Source organism: Eschrichtius robustus, chromosome 15, assembly GCF_028021215.1.
Source record: "Eschrichtius robustus isolate mEscRob2 chromosome 15, mEscRob2.pri, whole genome shotgun sequence".
Lineage (NCBI taxonomy): Eukaryota > Metazoa > Chordata > Mammalia > Artiodactyla > Eschrichtiidae > Eschrichtius > Eschrichtius robustus.
In genome coordinates, this window is record NC_090838.1 from 46,669,599 (window position 1) to 46,689,228 (window position 19,630).

At 40.8% G+C, this 19,630-nt stretch overlaps 1 protein-coding gene across 1 annotated transcript in view; it reads left to right on the top strand.

Moving 5' to 3' along the window:
• The window catches only part of EML6 (EMAP like 6), a 317,613-nt gene that overhangs the window by 256,464 nt on the left and 41,519 nt on the right, over nt 1-19,630 (top strand). The window contains exons 25-27 of the mRNA XM_068564158.1: nt 3,167-3,343; nt 13,308-13,509; nt 13,608-13,749. Coding sequence (XP_068420259.1) covers nt 3,167-3,343; nt 13,308-13,509; nt 13,608-13,749 — 521 coding nt within the window. The remainder of the gene's footprint in view (nt 1-3,166; nt 3,344-13,307; nt 13,510-13,607; nt 13,750-19,630) is intronic.

The window sequence follows — 19,630 nt, forward strand, 5'->3', positions numbered from 1 at the left end:
GGTACGCCACTGAGGGACAGGCGTCTTCCTCTCTCTAGCTTCAGTGAGCCAGTAATATAAACAATCCCGGTATTCTAATGTACTCCCAGAGACATCTGGACTCATGTCCATTCATAATATTTTCATTGTTTCTAAAGGAAATATATGTGCAGTACATAAGAAACCCAAGTTGTTATGGATAATGGCATTGTATTAATGGAAACTGTTAATGGATCGATTGATCTCACTCTCCAACTCCAGTTTATTTATCTTTGATCAGTCTTCATTTTAACTTATTTATATGGGGAAACTTTAATAGCCTTGAGTAAGGGATATTTTAAATTATGTCATTCCTTCGCTGAACATCTGTGGAAAGTGCCGGGCACTTCATATACCTATAATCCAATCCTCACAACAGCCTCGCCTGATATTTATCAGTCTCATTTTACAGACAGGGAAATTAAGGCTCCAAGAAAGTAAAAGGACCTTGCAGCTGTGATCCTAGCCTAGAGGGGTCTGTGTGTGACTCCACAGCCTAGACAATGCAGCATTTTCCATCACTTCACCTGTTCTAGTGCCCCAAATAAGTATACTACTGATAAAATAAGATGCAATCGGACCAAATGGTGAAGAGAGGATGAGGCCAACTTGGGACAGATGAGCAATTATTATGTTTAAAAAAAACCTACCAAAGGGGAATTTATGTTAAGTCTTCCTGAAGTGCCAGGCTCTGGCTATGAAGAGTTAATTTGTCCCTCTGCAGTGTACAGTTATTGTTCCAGAGGCTGATCTCTGGTGCTGTTGGTTGGGGAGTCCCTCCAGCTAATGTCTCCTCAGCCTGGCCACCCTGGTATTGGCACAGTACTAAGAGCTCCAAAGAGGTAGTTCATCATTTTACTTACCAATATTATCAGGCTCTTCAATTAAGTATGAAGGATTTTGAAAATTTCCTTTTCAAAAAATATTTTTTTTTTTTAAGAAACAGTCATGGTGAAACTAACACAAAGCTTACCCAGCAAATTGCTAACTATGACAAATATTAAAATGTCCATTTATATTCATCTGATGCAGCATGGTGCAGATAAGCCGGCTCTATACTAGCAACCCAAGTCTCTGGAGCTCGGCTTTCCCTCTGCTTGCCAAGCAGGCTGGGATTTAAGTGACTAACCTCTCTGTGGGCTCCAGTCACCTCCTCTGCAAAATGATGATGATAGTGACATACCTGCCTGGGGCAAGGTGCTGTGGAAGACACCCCTGGAGGACTCTTCTGCCATCTAAAGTCCAGGGGTTTTAACAAGTTTATTTACGCCTTTTGGGTTTTGTCAGTTACAGGGATCATTCTTTTTTTTTTTTAATTTATTTTATTGAAGTATAATTGATTCCCAATGTTGCGTTCATTTCTGCTGTACAGCAAAGTGACTCAGTTATACATATATATACATTTTTTTTCATATTCTTTTCCATTATGGTTTATCACAGGATATTGAGTATAGTTACGGGGATCACTCCTAATGTTCCACTTTAAATGCGATTTCTGTAGCTTCCCACACGTTAGACATGCTTCCCCTGGAGAGCACAGTGTCCAGATCTGGCCAAGGGTGTTCTGTTGGGGTGACTGTAGGGTGAGCAATACCAGCTCACCGCCCATTCCTCCCTATATAATGAGGTCATGAAAGGTGCCCCCCAGAGAGGTGGCATTGGGGATGGACAAGGAAGGTGTCAGAAATGGAATCTCGTATCTGTAAGGGAGTCAGTGGCCAGAAAGCCCGTTTCTAGAACTAGAGGGGAGGTTCCCTGCTTCTTTTCTTGTGGCGGTCAGTTGAAGGTGTCATAAGGAGCTGGGGAGACTCCACTTGCACCTCAGAAAACTGAGGTAATTGTTGGGGAACCACTTCACGTCACCTGAGTCTGTGGCCCTGCCTCAGGCACCCCAAGTCACTGGGTGAACCGCAGCTTTTTGGTTCCAATTCTGCATGTGTCCAGAAGAAACACAGAATATTAAATGAGAAATCTGAGTGGCCAAAATATATGTATAGCACCTCCCCACGTTGTGACTAAAATCCTGGCTGCATCTTTATCTTGTCATTTCCCTTCTAGGCAGTGGTACCAAACAGAAAACAACAGAAATGGAGGCGAGGTGCGTTAACAACGTGCACCAGAAAGCAGTTTCCAGATCCAAAGAGAGCAATCTGGCCTTTAATTTTAGCTACAATTCTCTAATGATTTTTTATACCCTTTTAAACAGTGCTTTAAAGTGCTTATGTAAAGAAACTGTAACGTTAAGGTATACTAGCAGATCTTGAATGAAAGTAAATGAGATCAAATCCCCCAGGAAAGTCTAATAACAAAGTGTTATTGTTACTGTTTTCTTTTTTAAAAAATGAAAGAAAAGCCTCAGTTTTATCAGAATTTAACCTACATGAATTGCAAATCTTCTGTTTGGGAATTTCAGACAAAACAGTGTTAAAGGATAAAATGTATATTCGTGGCAATACAATATGAACAGCTCTTCCAGCTTTTAAGATGGTCTCTCTAGAGCATAAAGAATATTAAGAATCTTATTACTGCAGAATCTTATTACTCTTTCCTCCAAGGAAGCAGTCCTTTGAAAAGTTATGTCCTGTGACTTTTAAAAATAATTTGCTAAATGACCAACCCCATCGATCAATCTAGCTCAGTGGTTCTCAATTAGGATCAATTTGCCCCCTCTCCCAGGGATATTTGACAGTGTCTGGGGACAACCTGGGGAGGTGGTGCTACTGGCATCCAGTAGGTAGAGGACAGGGATGCCGCTAAAAAGGACGGCCCCTGACAATAAAGAATTATCCCTCCTAAGATGTCAATAGGGCTGATGCTGAGAAACCCTGATCTAGCTTATGGCATATACAGTGATAAATGTCTAGGTAAGAACTAAAAACCTTTGGTATTGTCAGGTGTCCATAATTCCAACATGTTCACTTTATCTAGGGGAACATATATGAAGGTTTGACTACAGTGTTATTGAGACAATGCATATACCACTTTAAAAATGCAGCTGAGAACTTAGGCACCGCAGCATACAACAAATGCCTGGTGTTGGCAAAGTCATAATTTAGAACTATTCAGCCTCCATTTGTTTCTTTTAAATAAAACAAAAAGATCTCTAGGTTTTACGAAAATATATTAATTTTCCTTCCTTCTTTTCAAGATTGAGAAGATAGAGTGGGACGCTTGGACCTGTGTGCTGGGGCCCACCTGTGAGGGCATCTGGCCAGTGCACAGTGATGTGACTGATGTGAATGCTGCCAGTCTCACCAAAGACCATTCCCTCTTAGCCACAGGAGATGATTTTGGTTTTGTTAAGCTTTTTTCATATCCTGTCAAGGTAATATTGCATGTTTATTATATATACTTGCTCAGTCTCATTAATAACCCCAAATCTATATATTGTATCTAAGTGGATTTTTAAATATTGAAGGAATAAGCAGTCAATAGTGTAATCTACAGTATCATGGTTATTTACGCTGTGTAGAAAGCTTCATGACATTATGTATACTAGTTGGAGTCAGAGTCTCGTGGAGTAGAATTCCTCCTTGAAAGGCCGTCAGTGGACATCAAATCCAGCATCTCACAAACTGCAAAGTAAGAATTTTCTGTACATCTTGGACTGGTGTCTTTACTAGCATACTTCTAGAGATGAAGAACTTACGACCACACAAAGCAGCCCAATTCATTTGTAAATTGCTCCACTGTTAAAATGCTTTGCTCTATATTGAGCTGAATTTTTTCCTTTAGCCGAAGTTCTGCCTTCTGAATCATTGTTGAATGAGTCCAGTCTTCTGACAGCCTTTTCTCCAGCCTAAACATCTCCAATTCCTTCAGCCACTTCCCGAGTGACATGGTGTCTAGCTCCCTCCTCCCTCTAAGCATAATCCATTTTATCAAGTCCATTAACAAATTTTTTTTGTTTCTTCTTCTTTCAGTTTTATTGAGATATAACTGATGTATAACACTGTGTAAGTTTAAGGTGTACAGCATAATGATTTGTCGTATACACCTCATGAAATGATTATCACGATAAGTTTAGTGAACATCTATCATCTAATACAGATACAAAACAACAGAAAAAGAAAAAAAATTTTTTTTCCTTGTGATGAGAACTCTTAGTATTTACTTTCTTAACAACTTTCATTATATCATACAGCAGAGTTAGCTATAGTCATCATGTTGTAACATTATATCCCTAGTACTTATTTATCTTATAACTGGAAGTTTGTACCTATTGACTGCCTTCATCCAATCCCCACACACACACCCCTCACCTCTGGTAACTACAAATTGTGATCTCTTTTTCCATGAGTTTATTTGTTTGTTTGTTTGTTTTGAAGTATAATTGACCTAAAACACTGTGTTTGTTCAGATATTACATTATTATTGACTATATTCCCCACTCTGTACGTTTCATCCCCCTGACTCATTTATTTTGTAACTGGAAGTTTGTGACTCTTAATCTCCCTTACCCATTTCAATTCCATTTTAAACTGTCTCATCTAAAACCAAATTCAGGTCCAGCCAGGTTGCTGCAAATGGCATTATTTCATTCTTCTTAATGGCTGAATAATATTCCATTGTATACATGTACCACATCTTCTTTACCCATTCATCTGTCAGTGGACATTTAGGTTGCTTCCATGTCCTGGCTATTGTAAATAGCACTGCAATGAACATTGGGGTGCGTGTATCCTTTCAAACCATGTTTTTCTCTGGATATATGCCCAGGGAACCTCCATACTGTTCTCCATAGTAGCTGTACACCTGAAAGTAGCACAACATTGTTAATCAACTATACTCCAATATAAAATAAAAATTAAAAAAAGTAAAACCAAATTTGGTGATTCAGATGCAATCTGACCAGCTCAGGGTACAGTAGGACTCATCTTCTTGTTTTGATTTTATTTTTGTATTAAAAGAAACTTAAGATGGCATCAACTCTTTTGGCTGCCACACCACACAACTGAATCATAGACGTTATTCCCCCAAATGTTAAGGTTATCCCCTATCTTGGACTTATACAATTGATTTTCTAAAATCTGAGTACAGAACTTTGTATTTGTACCAAATAAGATGTATCTTATTTATTTTCCCTCGTTCCAACCTGTCAACATCTTTGAAATACCTTTTCAAAGTATTTACTTTCCCTTCCAGCATCCTCTGATTTCACAAGTGTGAGTTCCAAATCATGGAAAGAAAAAAGACAGAACAACTAAACACCACCACCACCAAGAGCCCCCTTTCATTTTGGCATTCTATTCATTAATGCACACGTATCAGTAACAGACATTTAAATCTGTCTGACCATGCCCTCATGGAGATCACATTTCTGTCTCTAATCCAACAAGACATCATTAAAGCTTAGCAGATGTCTTGCTGAAAGCCAAATTGTGTCGCTGGTATCCCTAATCTCTCCTAATAAACCAACCAATAAAAAATAAGCAGTTAGTTCACAGTGAACTCCTGTTGCTACCTAGTCATCATTACTTCCTTTTCCAAGTGCTTATCAACCTTGTGTGTAATAATTCACCCTAGAATTTTCCAGGGATTGCATCAACTCATGAATCAGTATTTGCCAGAGTCTACTTGTTTTCCCTTTTGGATACAGGAACCTTTTTTTTTGGATGCCACCTCTCCTGGTTTCTAAACTCTCAGCTATTACTGACCTTATTTCTATGGTCACATTTAAACGTGTCTGTACTCAAGGGCAGGAGCTCTCTTTGGCCCTTTCTGGTTTGAAGAGCGTTCCCTTTAATAGAGGAGATCATTAAATCTGCTTTCTGTTCATATTAAACCATCTGATGTAAGAAGTGTTCCTAACTTTTCTCTCTTTTTCTTCTAGCCCTAAATACATCCTTTTTTTTTTTTTTTTTTGTATTTCCAATAGTTCACTTTATATTAAAAAAAATTTTTTTTCACATCTTTATTGGAGTATAATTGCTTTACAATGTTGTGTTAGTTTCTGCTGTATAACAAAGTGAATCAGCTATATGTATACATATATCCCCATATCCCCTCCCTCTTGCGTCTCCCCCCCACCCTCCCTATCCCACCCCTCTAGGTGGTCACAAAGCACGGAGCTGATCTCCCTGTGCTATGCAGCTGCTTTCCACTAGCTAGCTATTTTACATTTGGTAGTGTATATATGTCAGTGCTACTCTCTCACTTTGTCCCAGCTTACCTTTCCCGCTCCCCGTGTCCTCAAGTCCATTCTCTATGTCTGCGTCTTTATTCCTGTCCTGCCCCTAAATTCATCAGAACCATTTTTTTTCTTTTTTTTTTAGATTCCATATATATGTGTTAGCGTACGGTATTTGTTTTTCTCTTTCTGGCCTACTTCACTCTGTATGACAGACTCTAGGTCCATCCACCTCACTACAAATAACTCAGTTTTGTTTCTTTTTATGGCTGAGTAACATTTCATTGTATATATGTGCCACATCTTCTTTATCCATTCATCTGTCGATGGACACTTAGGTTGCTTCCATGTCCTGGCTATTGTAAATAGTGCTGCAATGAACATTGTGGTACATGTCGCTTTTTGAATTATGGTTTTCTCAGGATATATGCCCAGCAGTGGGATTGCTGGATCATATGGTAGTTCTATTTTTAGTTTTTTAAGGAACCTCCATACTGTTCTCCATAGTGGCTGTATCAATTTACATTCCCACCAACAGTGCAAGAGGGTTCCCTTTCTCCACACCCTCTCCAGCATGTATTGTTCATAGATATTTTGATGATGGCCATTCTGACCGGTATGAAGTGATACCTCATTGTAGTTTTGATTTGCATTTCTCTAATGATTAGTGATGTTGAGTGTCCTTTCATGTGTTTGTTGGCAGTCTGTATATCTTCTTTGGAGAAATGTCTATTTAGATCTTCTGCCCATTTTTGGATTGGGTTGATTGTTTTTTTGATATTGAGCTGCATGAGCTGCTTATGTATTTTGGAGATTAAACCTTGTTAGTTGCTTCATTTGCAAATATTTTCTCCCATTCTGAGGGTTGTCTTTTCATTTTGTTTATGGTCTCCTCTGCTGTGCAAAAGCTTTTAAGTTTCATTAGGTCCCATTTGTTTATTTTTGTTTTTATTTCCATTTCTCTAGGAGGTGGGTCAAAAAGGATCTTGCTGTGATTTATGTCATAGAATGTTCTGCCTATGTTTTCCTCTAAGAGTTGTATAGTATCTGGCCTTACGTTTAGGTCTTTAATCCATTTTGAGTTTATTTTTGTGTATGGTGTTAGGAAGTGTTCTAATTTCATTCTTTCGCATGTAGCTGTCCAGTTTTCCCAGCACCACTTTATTGAAGAGGCTGTCTTTTCTCCATTGTATATTCTTGCCTCCTTTATCATAGATAAGGTGACCATATGTGCGTGGGTTTACATCTTTAAAATCCTTTTCAGTTGTCTTAGTTTTTGACTTTTGCTTTCTTGAAATGGTACTAAAGTTGTCTGTAGAAGACTTTTGTGTTCATCCCTGGTTATTTGCTCCAACTACCTCTTCAGCCACTTTGGTTTCTTTAGATGCCTTCCTCTTTCCTTCTTCATTTGTTAGAATCTCATCAGATTATCATTTTGGGTAGCCTTTTCTAATATACACTTCTGATTATGTCCAGTGTTCCCTTCATTGTCCATCCCTAATCCCAAAGCCATCTGGTAGCCTTCTCCCAATGACTCATCACTTTACTGTCACCTATCAGCCCTTCCTATTTGATAAGAACTCAGTTCTGTGTAGCAATTTTCCTCACTACTTCTACGTTTTTTGAATTGAGACTGCTAGCAGGACAAGTCAAGAAGTTAATGATACCCTGGTTTTAGTGGACTAAGGTTTGGGCAGGTGTTTAGATACCTGAAATCTCCATGGTACTATTGCATCTTGCTCCTGAGCTAGATTTAGTGTTGGTCTTGGGAGTTCATCATCCACATCCCCAGCCTGAGCAGGAAGGCTGTCTATCTATCGCAGTAATTTCAAGCTGTGTTCTTCCACCTCCCAGAGTTCCAGGAAGGCTCCTCAGGAACAACCCCAGAAAACGAGGTAGGGGCTCTGGGGCCCCACTCCTGCTCCAACCAGAGTCACTCTGTGTTTTTGTATTTTATACATTGAGCTTCTGTGTAAGATTTTTTCCAAGATTTTGTTATGAAAATTTTCAAGCATACAGGTAAGATGAAAGAATGATACAGTGAACTCCCAGAAACCCACCCCTTAGATTCTGTGATTCATAGTAAATTGTTGACATCAGGATACTTACCCCTAATTGTTTCAACTTGCATGTCATTACCTAGGGTTCAATATTTTTTTAGTATTTTTTAAGTAAAATTTATGTATAGTTGAGATGCACCAATTTTAAGGTTCCTTTTGATGAGCCTTGACAAACACATACACCTATATAATCCAAACACCTCTCAAGATATAGAATATTATCATCACCCCAGGAAGTTTCCTCATGCTAACTTCTGGGTCAATCCCCACCCCCACTCCACCCTCAGATGAAAAAAACCATTCCAAGGTTTTTTTTTTACCATAGATTAGTTTTCCCTGTTTCAGAACTTCATATAAATGGAATGATCAATTAGGAACCATTGTTTCTGGCTTCTTTCACTCAGATAATGTTTCTGAGATTTCTTCATGTTGTGTGTAACAATAATCCTTTCCTTTTTTAGCTGAGTGGAATTCCATTGTGTGGATATAGCAAAGTTTGTTTATCCACACAGCTGTTGGTAGATACAGGCTTTTCCCGTGTTTGGTTATAATGAAGCTGCTATGAACATTTTTGGACAAATCTCTGTGGACATATATTTTCTTTCTTTTAAATAAATATATAGGAGTGGAATTTCTGGGTTATTGGGAAAAATGTGTGTTTAGCTTTTTAAGAAACTGCCAGATCTTTTTCCAAAATGATTGTATCATTTTACGTTTTCACCAAAAATGCAAGAGATTTCCAGTTGATAATTCAGTGTTGTCAGACTTGTAAAATTTAGCTGTCCTGAGGAGTAGATAGTGTGATCTTATTGTGTTTGTAACTTACGTTTCCCTGATGACTAATCATGCTAAGCACTTTTTCGTTTGCTTATTGGTCATTTGTGAAGTGTTTGTACAAATCTTTTGTCCACTATTTTACATTGGGTTGTTTCTCTTTTTATTCTTGAGTTCTACTGTGTAAGATTTGATTGAAGAAAAAGTTTCATAATTTAAAAGCATTTGAAAATCACTAAACCATATAAACCACTTTGATAGTATCATTTCTCTCCTTCTTTTTTTCCATCTGATTTTCCTGGCACTCTTTCCCTCCCAAATTCATGGACCCAGGCTGATGAACATTTCTAGCATAGTCACTCCTCCAATGCTCTGTGTGTGTTGGCCACACTTCACCCTCTGTTATGGACTGAACGTTTGCGTCCCTGCCAAAGTTCATATGTTGAAGCCCTAACATCCAATGTGACTGGATACGTAGAGAGGGCATTTACAGAAATAATTAAGGTAAAATGAGGTCGTAAGTGTGGGGCCCTGATCCAATAGGATTAGTGTCCTTATAAGAAGAGACACCAGTGAGCTCACTCCCTCTCCCCATGCACACTCACACTGATGAAAGGCTAGATAGGAACTTTCTATGTGCTCAATATAAGGGGTCCACAAGCCAGCGGGAGAGCCCACACCAGAAGCCAAATTGGCTGGCACCTTGATCTTAAACTTCCCAGCCTGCAGAACCATGAGAAATAAATATCTGTTGTTTAAGCCACCCAACATGTGGATTTTTTTATGGCAGCCCTACCAGACTAAGACAGCATCCCATTGCAGTGTTCTAGCACTGAATACCATGTCTTCAAGTCTTGGTGATACCTATGAGACTGTATTACCATCACGTAGCTCTTTGTCCAAACTTCAAGTTCCATTTGTTAGAGTCTAATGTCATGTCTTCTTCTTAACCCTTTTCCTTGTTCTCCTTTCCTATGAGTTACTAGATCTCTCTTCTAGGCATTTTTCAATCCATGACAAACATAAGTCCTTATATATGCAGTTTTACAGTTTAAAAATCTCAATGTGGGTATTAGTCCCCTGATAATCACATTGTTTCCAGCCTCCATAAGATAGACTCTCCTTTGTCAGAGCCCACCCATTTGTCCAGTACCTTAAACCACATCCCAGAAAACCTGATGCTGTCCTTTAACTCCATGTGTATAGCTAGCCGATTGCTTTCCATAGCCTCCCTTCCTTTCCAATGCTGTTCCCCTTCACTCTATCAGAGAGGTTAAGATACCACCATGTCGTTTACATTTTTTATTTTATTTATTTTTTTAAACATCTTTATTGGAGTATAATTACTTTACAGTGGTGTGTTAGTTTCTGCTTTATAACAAAGTGAATCAGCTATACATATACATATATCCCCATATCTCCTCCCTCTTGCATCTCCCACCCTCCCTATCCCACCCCTCTAGGTGGTCACCAAGCACCGAGCTGGTCTCCCTGTGCTATGCGGCTGCTTCCCACCAGCTATTTATTTTACATTTGGTAGTGTATATATGTCCATGCCACTCTCTCACTTAGTCCCAGCCCACCCTTCCCACTCCCCATGTCCTCAAGTCCGTTCTCTACATCTGTGTCTTTATTCCTATCCTGCCCCTAGGTTCTTCAGAACCATTTTTTCTTTTTTTTTTAGATTCCATATATATGTGTTAGCATACGGTATTTATTTCTCTCTTTCTGACTTACTTCACTCTGTATGACAGACTCTAGGTCCATCCACCTCACTACATATAATTCAGTTTCGTTTCTTTTTATGGCTGAGTAATATTCCATTCTATATATGTGCCACATCTTCTTTATCCATTCATCTGTCGATGGACACTTAGGTTGCTTCCATGTCCTGGCTATTGTAAATAGAGATGCAATGAACATTGTGATACATGACTCTTTTTGAATTATGGTTTTCTCTGGGTATATGCCCAGTAGTGGGGTTGCTGGGTCGTATGGTAGTTCTATTTTTAGTTTTTTCAGGAACCTCCATACTGTTCTCCATAGTGGCAGTATCAATTTACATTCCCAAACATTTTTAAAATCCACCCTCAAGTTGTTAAGTTTCCTTCTCAGAATGTCAAAGGCTCTAGAGAATGGTTCTTCAAAGAAGAACCTTGTACGTAAAATTTTACAGAGAAACTATATGTAAAATGTTGTGAATGTGGGACAAGGGTACATAGCTTTCATCAGATTCTCAGGAATTTCTCACCTAAAAGCAGTTAACAACCAGCACTCTGGAGACATATTCTAGATTCTCTATTCTTTCATGACCCAATGGAAGAGGAAGGTTGTGGTAGTGAGTCCTGATGGGTGTTACAAAAATGCATAGTTTGGCATGATGACCCAGAAAGACAGCTCATCTGACCTGCTGTGCCAGGTCTCCAGGAGACTCCGTCCCTAGGCCCTCAGGGAACCACCAAACACCCTGCTCCTGGGGGAGCAGCTAGCTTCCTGGAACCTTCTAGTAACTGTGAATTCCCATTATTGTGCTGTGGAGCGGTGATCTTGTTTCCTATTCTGAGAATCTTGAATCATCTCTGCTAAAAGAATCTCAGCTTTGTTAAACAGCTTCAGTGACTTAGAACTTTTTCCTCTTTCTCTTTCTCCTGTTTGGCACTTTCTTTTGCCCTGCTACCTAATTCTGATCACTTTAGAATATTTTTTCCTTCGTACCTTTCTTTTTGGTTTCTTCTATCCTATCTCGATGTAGGAGTATAGAGAGGCATTTCTCAAGCTCTTTCACTTTCTCCTCTTCTCAAGAGACCAGCTTACATTTGTAGTTGATAAAATGGGTCGGTTCCCACTTCCAGGAGGAAGACCAGCAGGACACATGGCTGTAGCCACTCTGACTGTCCTCTTTGTTTCCATGCCTTCTGGATCTCACGTGGTCACACAGTTGTTTCCCTTGGAAATCCTTACTTTGCTCTGCCTATTCTCTAGCAAATAGTGGCTCTGGAGGGCTTCCTAGAAATGCTGCCTGCCTGCTTGCTTCCCTAATCTTTCTAGACTTAGTACTCTGCCGAGGGGTGGGCACTTCCACTCTGCTGTCAGCTAGGGGTCAGCCAAATACACAGAGATCTTGACCAAGAGTTTTCAAAGTCACGCACTCTCCTGCCATGCCTCTGGGCTGGTTTCAGGTTTCCCAGCATGCCCGTCCAAAACCGTCTGGAAGCCTCTTGTCAATGATTGAATAAAGTTTTCATCTGAGACACCAGTGGCCCTCGTGTGACCTCAGAAAGTGCATGCAGCTTCCCACGTTGCCTAAGGTATTCCCTGGGAGTCACTGAGAGGATGGAAAAACTCTGCCTCTCTCAGTGGCTCCTGCTGGAGCTGTTTTTGCCAGGCTGTGGCTCGTGTGTCAAAAATGGAAGCTGGTCTCTGGTGCCAGCATGGGCTTCTCACCCACCGCTTGTCAGGACTGCACCGGGGTGAGCAGCTGCTCTCACCTCACCCTCACCCTTCCCCACTGGGGTGCTGTGGCCTGGGTGCCAGTCTGAAGAGCTTTCAGTAGTGACTGATAAATTGGGTTCCGTTTATTTGGTTACATTTGTTTAAAAAGGAGCTTACTTTGTTTTTTCGTGTTTGTTTTTTGTTTTTTAAGGTGCCACGTCAACTTGTTTATTAATTGGATTTTTCAGTTCATGTCCTTTATTTTGAGGGGGGTTGATGTTGTTTGTTTTTTCCTTTTCCTTTGAGCTTACTTTGTTTTAACATCAATTACTTGAGCGTATCTAGTGTTAGGAATTGTTTCCAGTGTCTGTGGCAGAAACTGTTGAGTTCATTTTAAATCTTACTTGCTGCCCCAGGATCATAAGAAGGCCCTTGCTCTTCTGTCACAGCCTGGGCTGTGGTACCAAACCCACTGTGGGGGATGACTAGGGAGACACTTCTGATCTCAAATTTCAACCAGACTCGCCATCAGGAGTTTGCACTAGAGACCTATGGAGAATGCACATTTGATACTTGAGAGGAGCAGAAGCAAGCTTTTTATACTTTCTTAGACTCCTTCCAGAAATAAGTTCTGTAGCTTACATTTTATTCATTCCCTCACAGACTATCTGTTGAGGACCTACGAGGCAGGAAATGCTTTAGGGAAGAAAGAGAGCTAATCCCTGCCCTCGTGGAGCTTACACTCCAGAAAAATATAGGGAAATTACTACTCACATGAATCGTTTCCTTTGTATCCAGTGGAAACCACTCTAGAGAGTAATAGGGATGAAAGAGTCCAGAAACAGGAACAATGAGACTCCCAGTGGGGTCATCGCCACTTTCCGGCTTTGCAGGGCCAGCACGCGAGATTCAAGAAGTACGTGGGGCACAGTGCCCACGTTACCAACGTGAGATGGCTGCACAACGACTCTGTGCTGCTCACGGTGGGCGGTGCCGACACGGCCCTGATGATCTGGACGAGGGAGTTTGTGGGGACCCAGGAGAGCAAGCTGGTGGACAGTGAGGAGTCGGACACTGACGCAGAGGAGGACGGAGGTGAGCCCAGCGCCTTGTGCCGACCGCGCCTTCCTCCACACCCCCTCCTGCACCACCGCAAGCCAACTCTGCTCCTTTCCCGTGTCTTTCTGTTTGAGGCTATGACAGTGACGTTGCTAGAGAAAAGGCCATCGATTACACCACCAAGATCTATGCTGTGAGCATCAGGGAAATGGAAGGCACCAAACCACACCAGCAGATGAAAGAAGTTTCAGTGGAAGAAAGGTATGGTGTTGCCAGGTTTGCTTGCATTTATTACACTTGACAAGAAACTCGTTGAAACCAGAGTGCATTTTCTTTGCCCTCAAAGTTGCTACTTAAGCTAGTCTTTATTTATGTATATGCAGAGTCTTAACCTACACACAGGCTTAAGCTGAGGGAAACTGCCCACAGCCTTTAATGTGAGGAAAGGGTGGGTTACACTTTGCAGAAGTTGTTTATGGAAAATGACTTGCTTAGATACGAGATTTGGTTAGGCCAGGCTTCCCTTTGCCTGGAGAGGATGTCAGGGCAGCCCAAACCTGTCCTGAATGTGACGGCTGATGGGGGAACATGCTGACTCGGGAGGTGGGGGCAAGGCAGGCTTCTAAGGTCTAGGAGGAATATCTGTGGATTGTGAAAAATAATCTTCCATTCTGCCCAGAGTCTGAGCACTACACTGTATCACTTGGTGTGCCTTCTCTTACTGTGTCTTCACCTGCCCAGATTTGTTCAGGCGTGTTTGACCATTCCAGGCCTAACCAATTTGATTTTGTTGCTGTGGATCCTCTGTGTAGAAAGAGGGTTTCTGGTATTATTTTGGTGTGCTTTCTGATGTGCTACTGTAAGTATTGATAAAACACTTCAGCATTTCTAAAAAACAAAAACTCATAATTACTACAATTACTTGATTTACCATATTCATACTAAGGAGGATAAATATTGAATAAAAACTCTAACATCTAAAGAGAATTTCATGGATCTCAAAGATGTTTAAGAATTCTCTGTGGGCTCTTTCCACTGACATGGGTTCAGTGTTCACATGTACCCTGGTCCCATGATGTATAATTAATGCGGTTCAAGTTGTTTTTTGCATTCAGCATGGCTTTCTGCCTAATAAGTATTTACTAAATCTAATCTATCACCTTTTACTATTAGGTGGAAATTTAAATACAAAGAAATAAAATGTCATTTCCCCTCCTGCTTCAGTTTAGTGCCAGATGTTAAAATAAGCCTGATAAATGGTGGGTGTGCTACAGGCAAGAAGACTGAATTGATGCAAAAAAAACACCCCTAATTCTTCCTTAGCATCTTTGTTAAATGTTACTATGAGGGTTCAGAGTTCTCTTTTAATGGAAAAAAAAAAAAAAAAAGAGATTTTTCTGCAGTAGTCTGTAAATTATAGTTTATTTGCTTGCGACATGGTTTTTTAGTGGCCACAAAGAGGAAATATTTTTAAAGGAACTAATTCTAAGAATAAAGAAAGAAAATTTTTAAAAAATCATATGCACATAAGTACATGAATAAGCTTCCCACTTAAATAATCCACTCTAAAATAAACATTTGGCCTAAATTACACATTCTTTTGAAAAAAAAAATACCCAACCTTTCCAATTTCACATAACATTATGAAATGAGTTGACTTGGCTATTATTCCAAGGTTGCTTCTGGCTGATTGCTGCAACTCAGTGATTCATCATGCTGAGATTTAGACTGGCCACTAAGATATAGAAATCTAATCACATTCCTAAATCCAAACACTACAGCTAGTTTCTAACCTAAAGTAAGGTTCACCTGAACCTCTCTTGGTCTTGGTGTCTCTTTGGGCAGGTCTGTAAAAATCTCATACCTGCCCAATTTAGGAAGAGCTAAGAAAGGTGAAGATAGAGAGGACCCTAAGAATTTTCAGTCTTAAAATCCAGAATTTTGAAGCTCCCTCATTTTCTTCACCACACAAGATCGTCATAGATTAGCATACACAGGATTGACTTTTTTTTAATATGAAAGAAAAAAATGCTTCATAGTGTTATGAGATACAGGGGTAGGCATTTCACCACTTTACTGGCATTTAAAAAAATAATTCACACCAGGGTGTAGTGAGTAAAACATGCAGTGAAGAATACAGTTTTAAGATATAGATACAGGGTCCAAAGGAATAGTCAAGCCTTTTCTATACATAGCAATGTCTTCGATAACTTTAAGAAGCCTTGACAGCATCAGTTCCCAGAGGGCGCTGTAACCATAGAGCAGGATGCCAGCTGCACAGCATGCTGGGAGCTAAGCAGGACCACACCAGGAATGGGCGAGGGGAGAAGGGGCAGTACGTGGTGTCTGAATTAGCAGCCTCCAGGGGCATGAGTGAGTTCCTAATCAGAACTGAGAACAAGCAGTCTCCTCCAATCCTTGTCAGTAATTTTAGGGAAGCTTGAACCTCAGAGACAGGACTGTAGGCAGCTTCCAAGCTGCAAAAGAAAGGGGTGCCAGGCAAGGCAGGCATTCAGAGAATTTGTGAGAAAGCAGGATGAGAGAGGGAATGTGGGGCAGGACCAAGCCCTTGGGGTAGGGGGGACTCCAAACAATAAGTCAGGCAGACAGCTTACCTGAGTCCTCCACCTGGAGTGCAAAATGGGCTTCACAGACTCCAGCATGAGAGAGAGGCAAATGCTCAGCATCTCAGACGTCAGGTGCAGGGGGCCAGGCAGCACCCACGTTCTCCCTGGGAATATTCAGGACTGTCAACCTTGACACTGCTCCCTTTGACTACTTCAAGCCCTACTGACCAGGGACTGTCCTTGAGCTTCCCTTCATTGTTCCCTTCTGTGTCTACATTCAGATACCTGGGTGCCTGTTCTATGTACCTGTGCCGAGGCATGCACCAATAAGACTAACGGGAGACAAATACTTGAGGACCACAAGAGATACGAGCTTGGAACACCCACTCAGTGCAGGGACTTATTTTGCCTCCTACCAATGTTTCAGGCAGTCCTACTTCTGGTTTAAATCCCTTTCCGCCTTAGAACCTGTGAGATGAGTGTGGCGTCTGTCAAATTGAGAACAGTGCCTTGAAGGCAGCTGCACATTATGTATCAGTCAGTTTTTAAGCAACTGAATTCCTACTTCCTAAAATTTATGATAGTCATAGATTGTTTCTAATTAGACTCATTTGATTTTTAAGTAGCTGGAAGGCTTTTGATTATGCTTTTTTGTATAATTCTAACACATAGTGAGTTCTTATTCTTCAGAAGCCATACGATCTTTAGTTTCAGTCTTTCAAGAGGTGGGAAAGCTGAGAGAAATGTGTAATTGCTCTCAGAAGAATACTAGGCTACGCCTACCAATATGTAGTCCCTTCCAGGTGCTTACCGAGCATCCTGGTGACCCACTTCAGCTTTGCTTTAGCACGCCGGACTGCCCTGCTTCCTTGACCCAGCCACACGTGTCCAGCTAGTCCCTAGCCTTGCGTGATCTGTTGGGTCATCCTGGCGCTCAGCAGCCCTCTGTGGCATGTGGCTGGGGAAGGTCAGGAAGTCTTTTCCAACGTCAGGAATCCATGCTTCCAGAACCTCGTCTAGTGCTCAGAATGCACGCTCATCTTTGGTTTTCCTGTCCCAAGCAGGGAAGCTGGTCTCTGTTGAGTGCACATTAGTTTGTTCCCCATAACTACTAGAGATCGCTTTAATTATTGTAGACCTGAAATAGAAAACAGTACTCTCAAAAAGTCATAAGGTTATATGGATATTTTAAATGTAACTTTTTTTTTGCTTTGTTTGAATAGGAGCTTTTTTCCTGTCTTTGCACCATGTTATGTATTATATTTCTAAAGACTACATTGGATACTCTTGTCTAAAACTTCAGAAATCTTTCTTTTCTGGTTTTGATTCTTGGCTCAGGCTCCCTAGAGTTGGCTTCAAAGAATATATAAATATAAGACACCTAATATCTTAGATAGAATTTCATAAAAGTGGTAGACAGTGAAAGGAATAACCTAAGTCTTTCACACTTGGCCTAAACTCTCTGTGTCAGTTGTGACCCCAGCAAGAAGGAAAGATACTCTGAAAAGGAAGTAATTTGGGGAGAGCTTAAGGAAGGGACTGTTAGCAAAGGTGTGGGCAGGATTAAAAGAAACAATAGGGGGGCTTCCCTGGTGGCACAGTTGTTAAGAATCTGCCTGCCAATGCAGGGGACACGGGTTCGAACCCTGGTCCGGAAAGATCCCACATACCACGGAGCAACTAAGCCCATGCGCCACAACTACTGAGCCTGCGCTCTAGAGCCCGTGAGCCACAACTACTGAGCCCACGTGCCACAGCTACTGAAGCCTGCGCGCCTAGAGCCTATGCTCTGCAACAAGAGAAGCCACTGCAATGAGAAGCCCTCGCACTGCAACGAAGAGTAGCCCCTGCTCACCACATCTAGAGAAAGCCCACATGCAGCAACGAAGACCCAACACAGCCAAAAAATAAAATAATAAAATAAATTTTAAAAAAAAGAAAAGAAAAGAAACAATAGGGATGGGGTAGCACCTTGGGGATAGTAAGTCATTACCATCCCAGGGACAGAAGGGGCAAGGGCAGGAAGCTCTTGCCAGACATGGAGAAGGTAGCTGTGGGAGCAGGCCACCTTACAGGAGCTGAGACCTAAGGGGGAGGGTTGAAGGTAACTAGCGTGAGTCCCAGCAAGTAGGTACTGAAGGAATAGATGCCTCAATTGCATTCTCCTCTCACTCACTAATCTTCTCCTGGTGCCTCTCTTTAGCTGAATCCAGTCAGAACCTGAAGGGCAAGACAGTCCATTGATACAGTCCACAACAGCCCAGCCATGGAGGGCACAGAACAGGAGAGAAGGGTGGAGGGTAGATTTTGGAGGGGCGCATGGAAAATATCGGCTCATTCTCCTTTAATTTTTTTCCTAATGGAAACTGGTGTTATTATCACAGGAGAGAACTTCAGGCCATTTTAATATTGAACAGTAATTACTATCCTTTATAAATGCCTTTGAATGTGTAAAGGTGTTTATTACCTAATATTATAACTGTATATATACAATCAAAGATGGCAGTAAATACAGCCAAATCAATATCAAGAATTATTAGAGACACTTAAAACTTTACCTAATTTAAGTGGGACAGTTTTGATGAGCCATAGCTTTTACACCACTGTCTAGGAGTGCCTCAAGAATCAACTCATAAAAGATGAGAATTACAGCTTTTTATAAAATCAATATTTTATAGTCACATTATATTTTTATATGCCACAGTATCATTTTTGCATTATTTTATTTTATTTATTTATTTATTTTAATAGATCTTTATTGGAGTATAATTGCTTCACAATACTGTTTTAGTTTCTGTTGCACAACAAAGCAAATCAGCAATATGCATACACATGTCCCCATATGCCCTCCCTCTTCAGCCTCCCTCCCATCCTCCCTATCCCACCCCTCTAGGTCATCGCGCAAAGCACCGAGCCAATCTCCTTGCGCTATGCTGCTGCTTCCCACCAGCCAACTATTTTACACTCGGTAGTGTATAGATGTTTTTGCTACTCTCACTTTGCCCCAGCTTCCCCCTCCCACCCCAAATCCTCAAGTCCATTCTCTATGTCTACCTCTTTATTCCTGCCCTGAAACTAGATTCATCAGTACCATTTTTTTTTCTTTTAGATTCCGTATATATGCGTTAGCGTGTGGTATTTGTTTTTCTCTTTCTGACTTACTTCACTCTGTATGACAGACTCTAGGTCCAGCCACCTCACTACAAATAACTCAATTTCATTTCTTTTTTATGGCTGAGTAATATTCCATTGCATATATGTGCCACATCTTCTTTATCCATTCATCTGTCAGCGGACATTTAGGTTGGTTCCATGTCCTGGCTATTGTAAATAGTGCTGCAATGAACATAGTGGTACATGACTCTTTTTGAATTATGGTTTTCTCAGGGTATATGCCCAGTAGTGGGATTGCTGGGTCATATGGTAGTTCTATTTTTAGTTTTTTAAGGAATCCACATACTGTTTTCCATAGTGGTTGTATCAATTTACATTCCCACCAACAGTGCAGAAGGTTTCCCTTTTCTCCACACCCTTTCCAGCATTTATTGTTTCTAGCTTTTTTGATAATGGCCATTCTGAGTGGTGTGAGG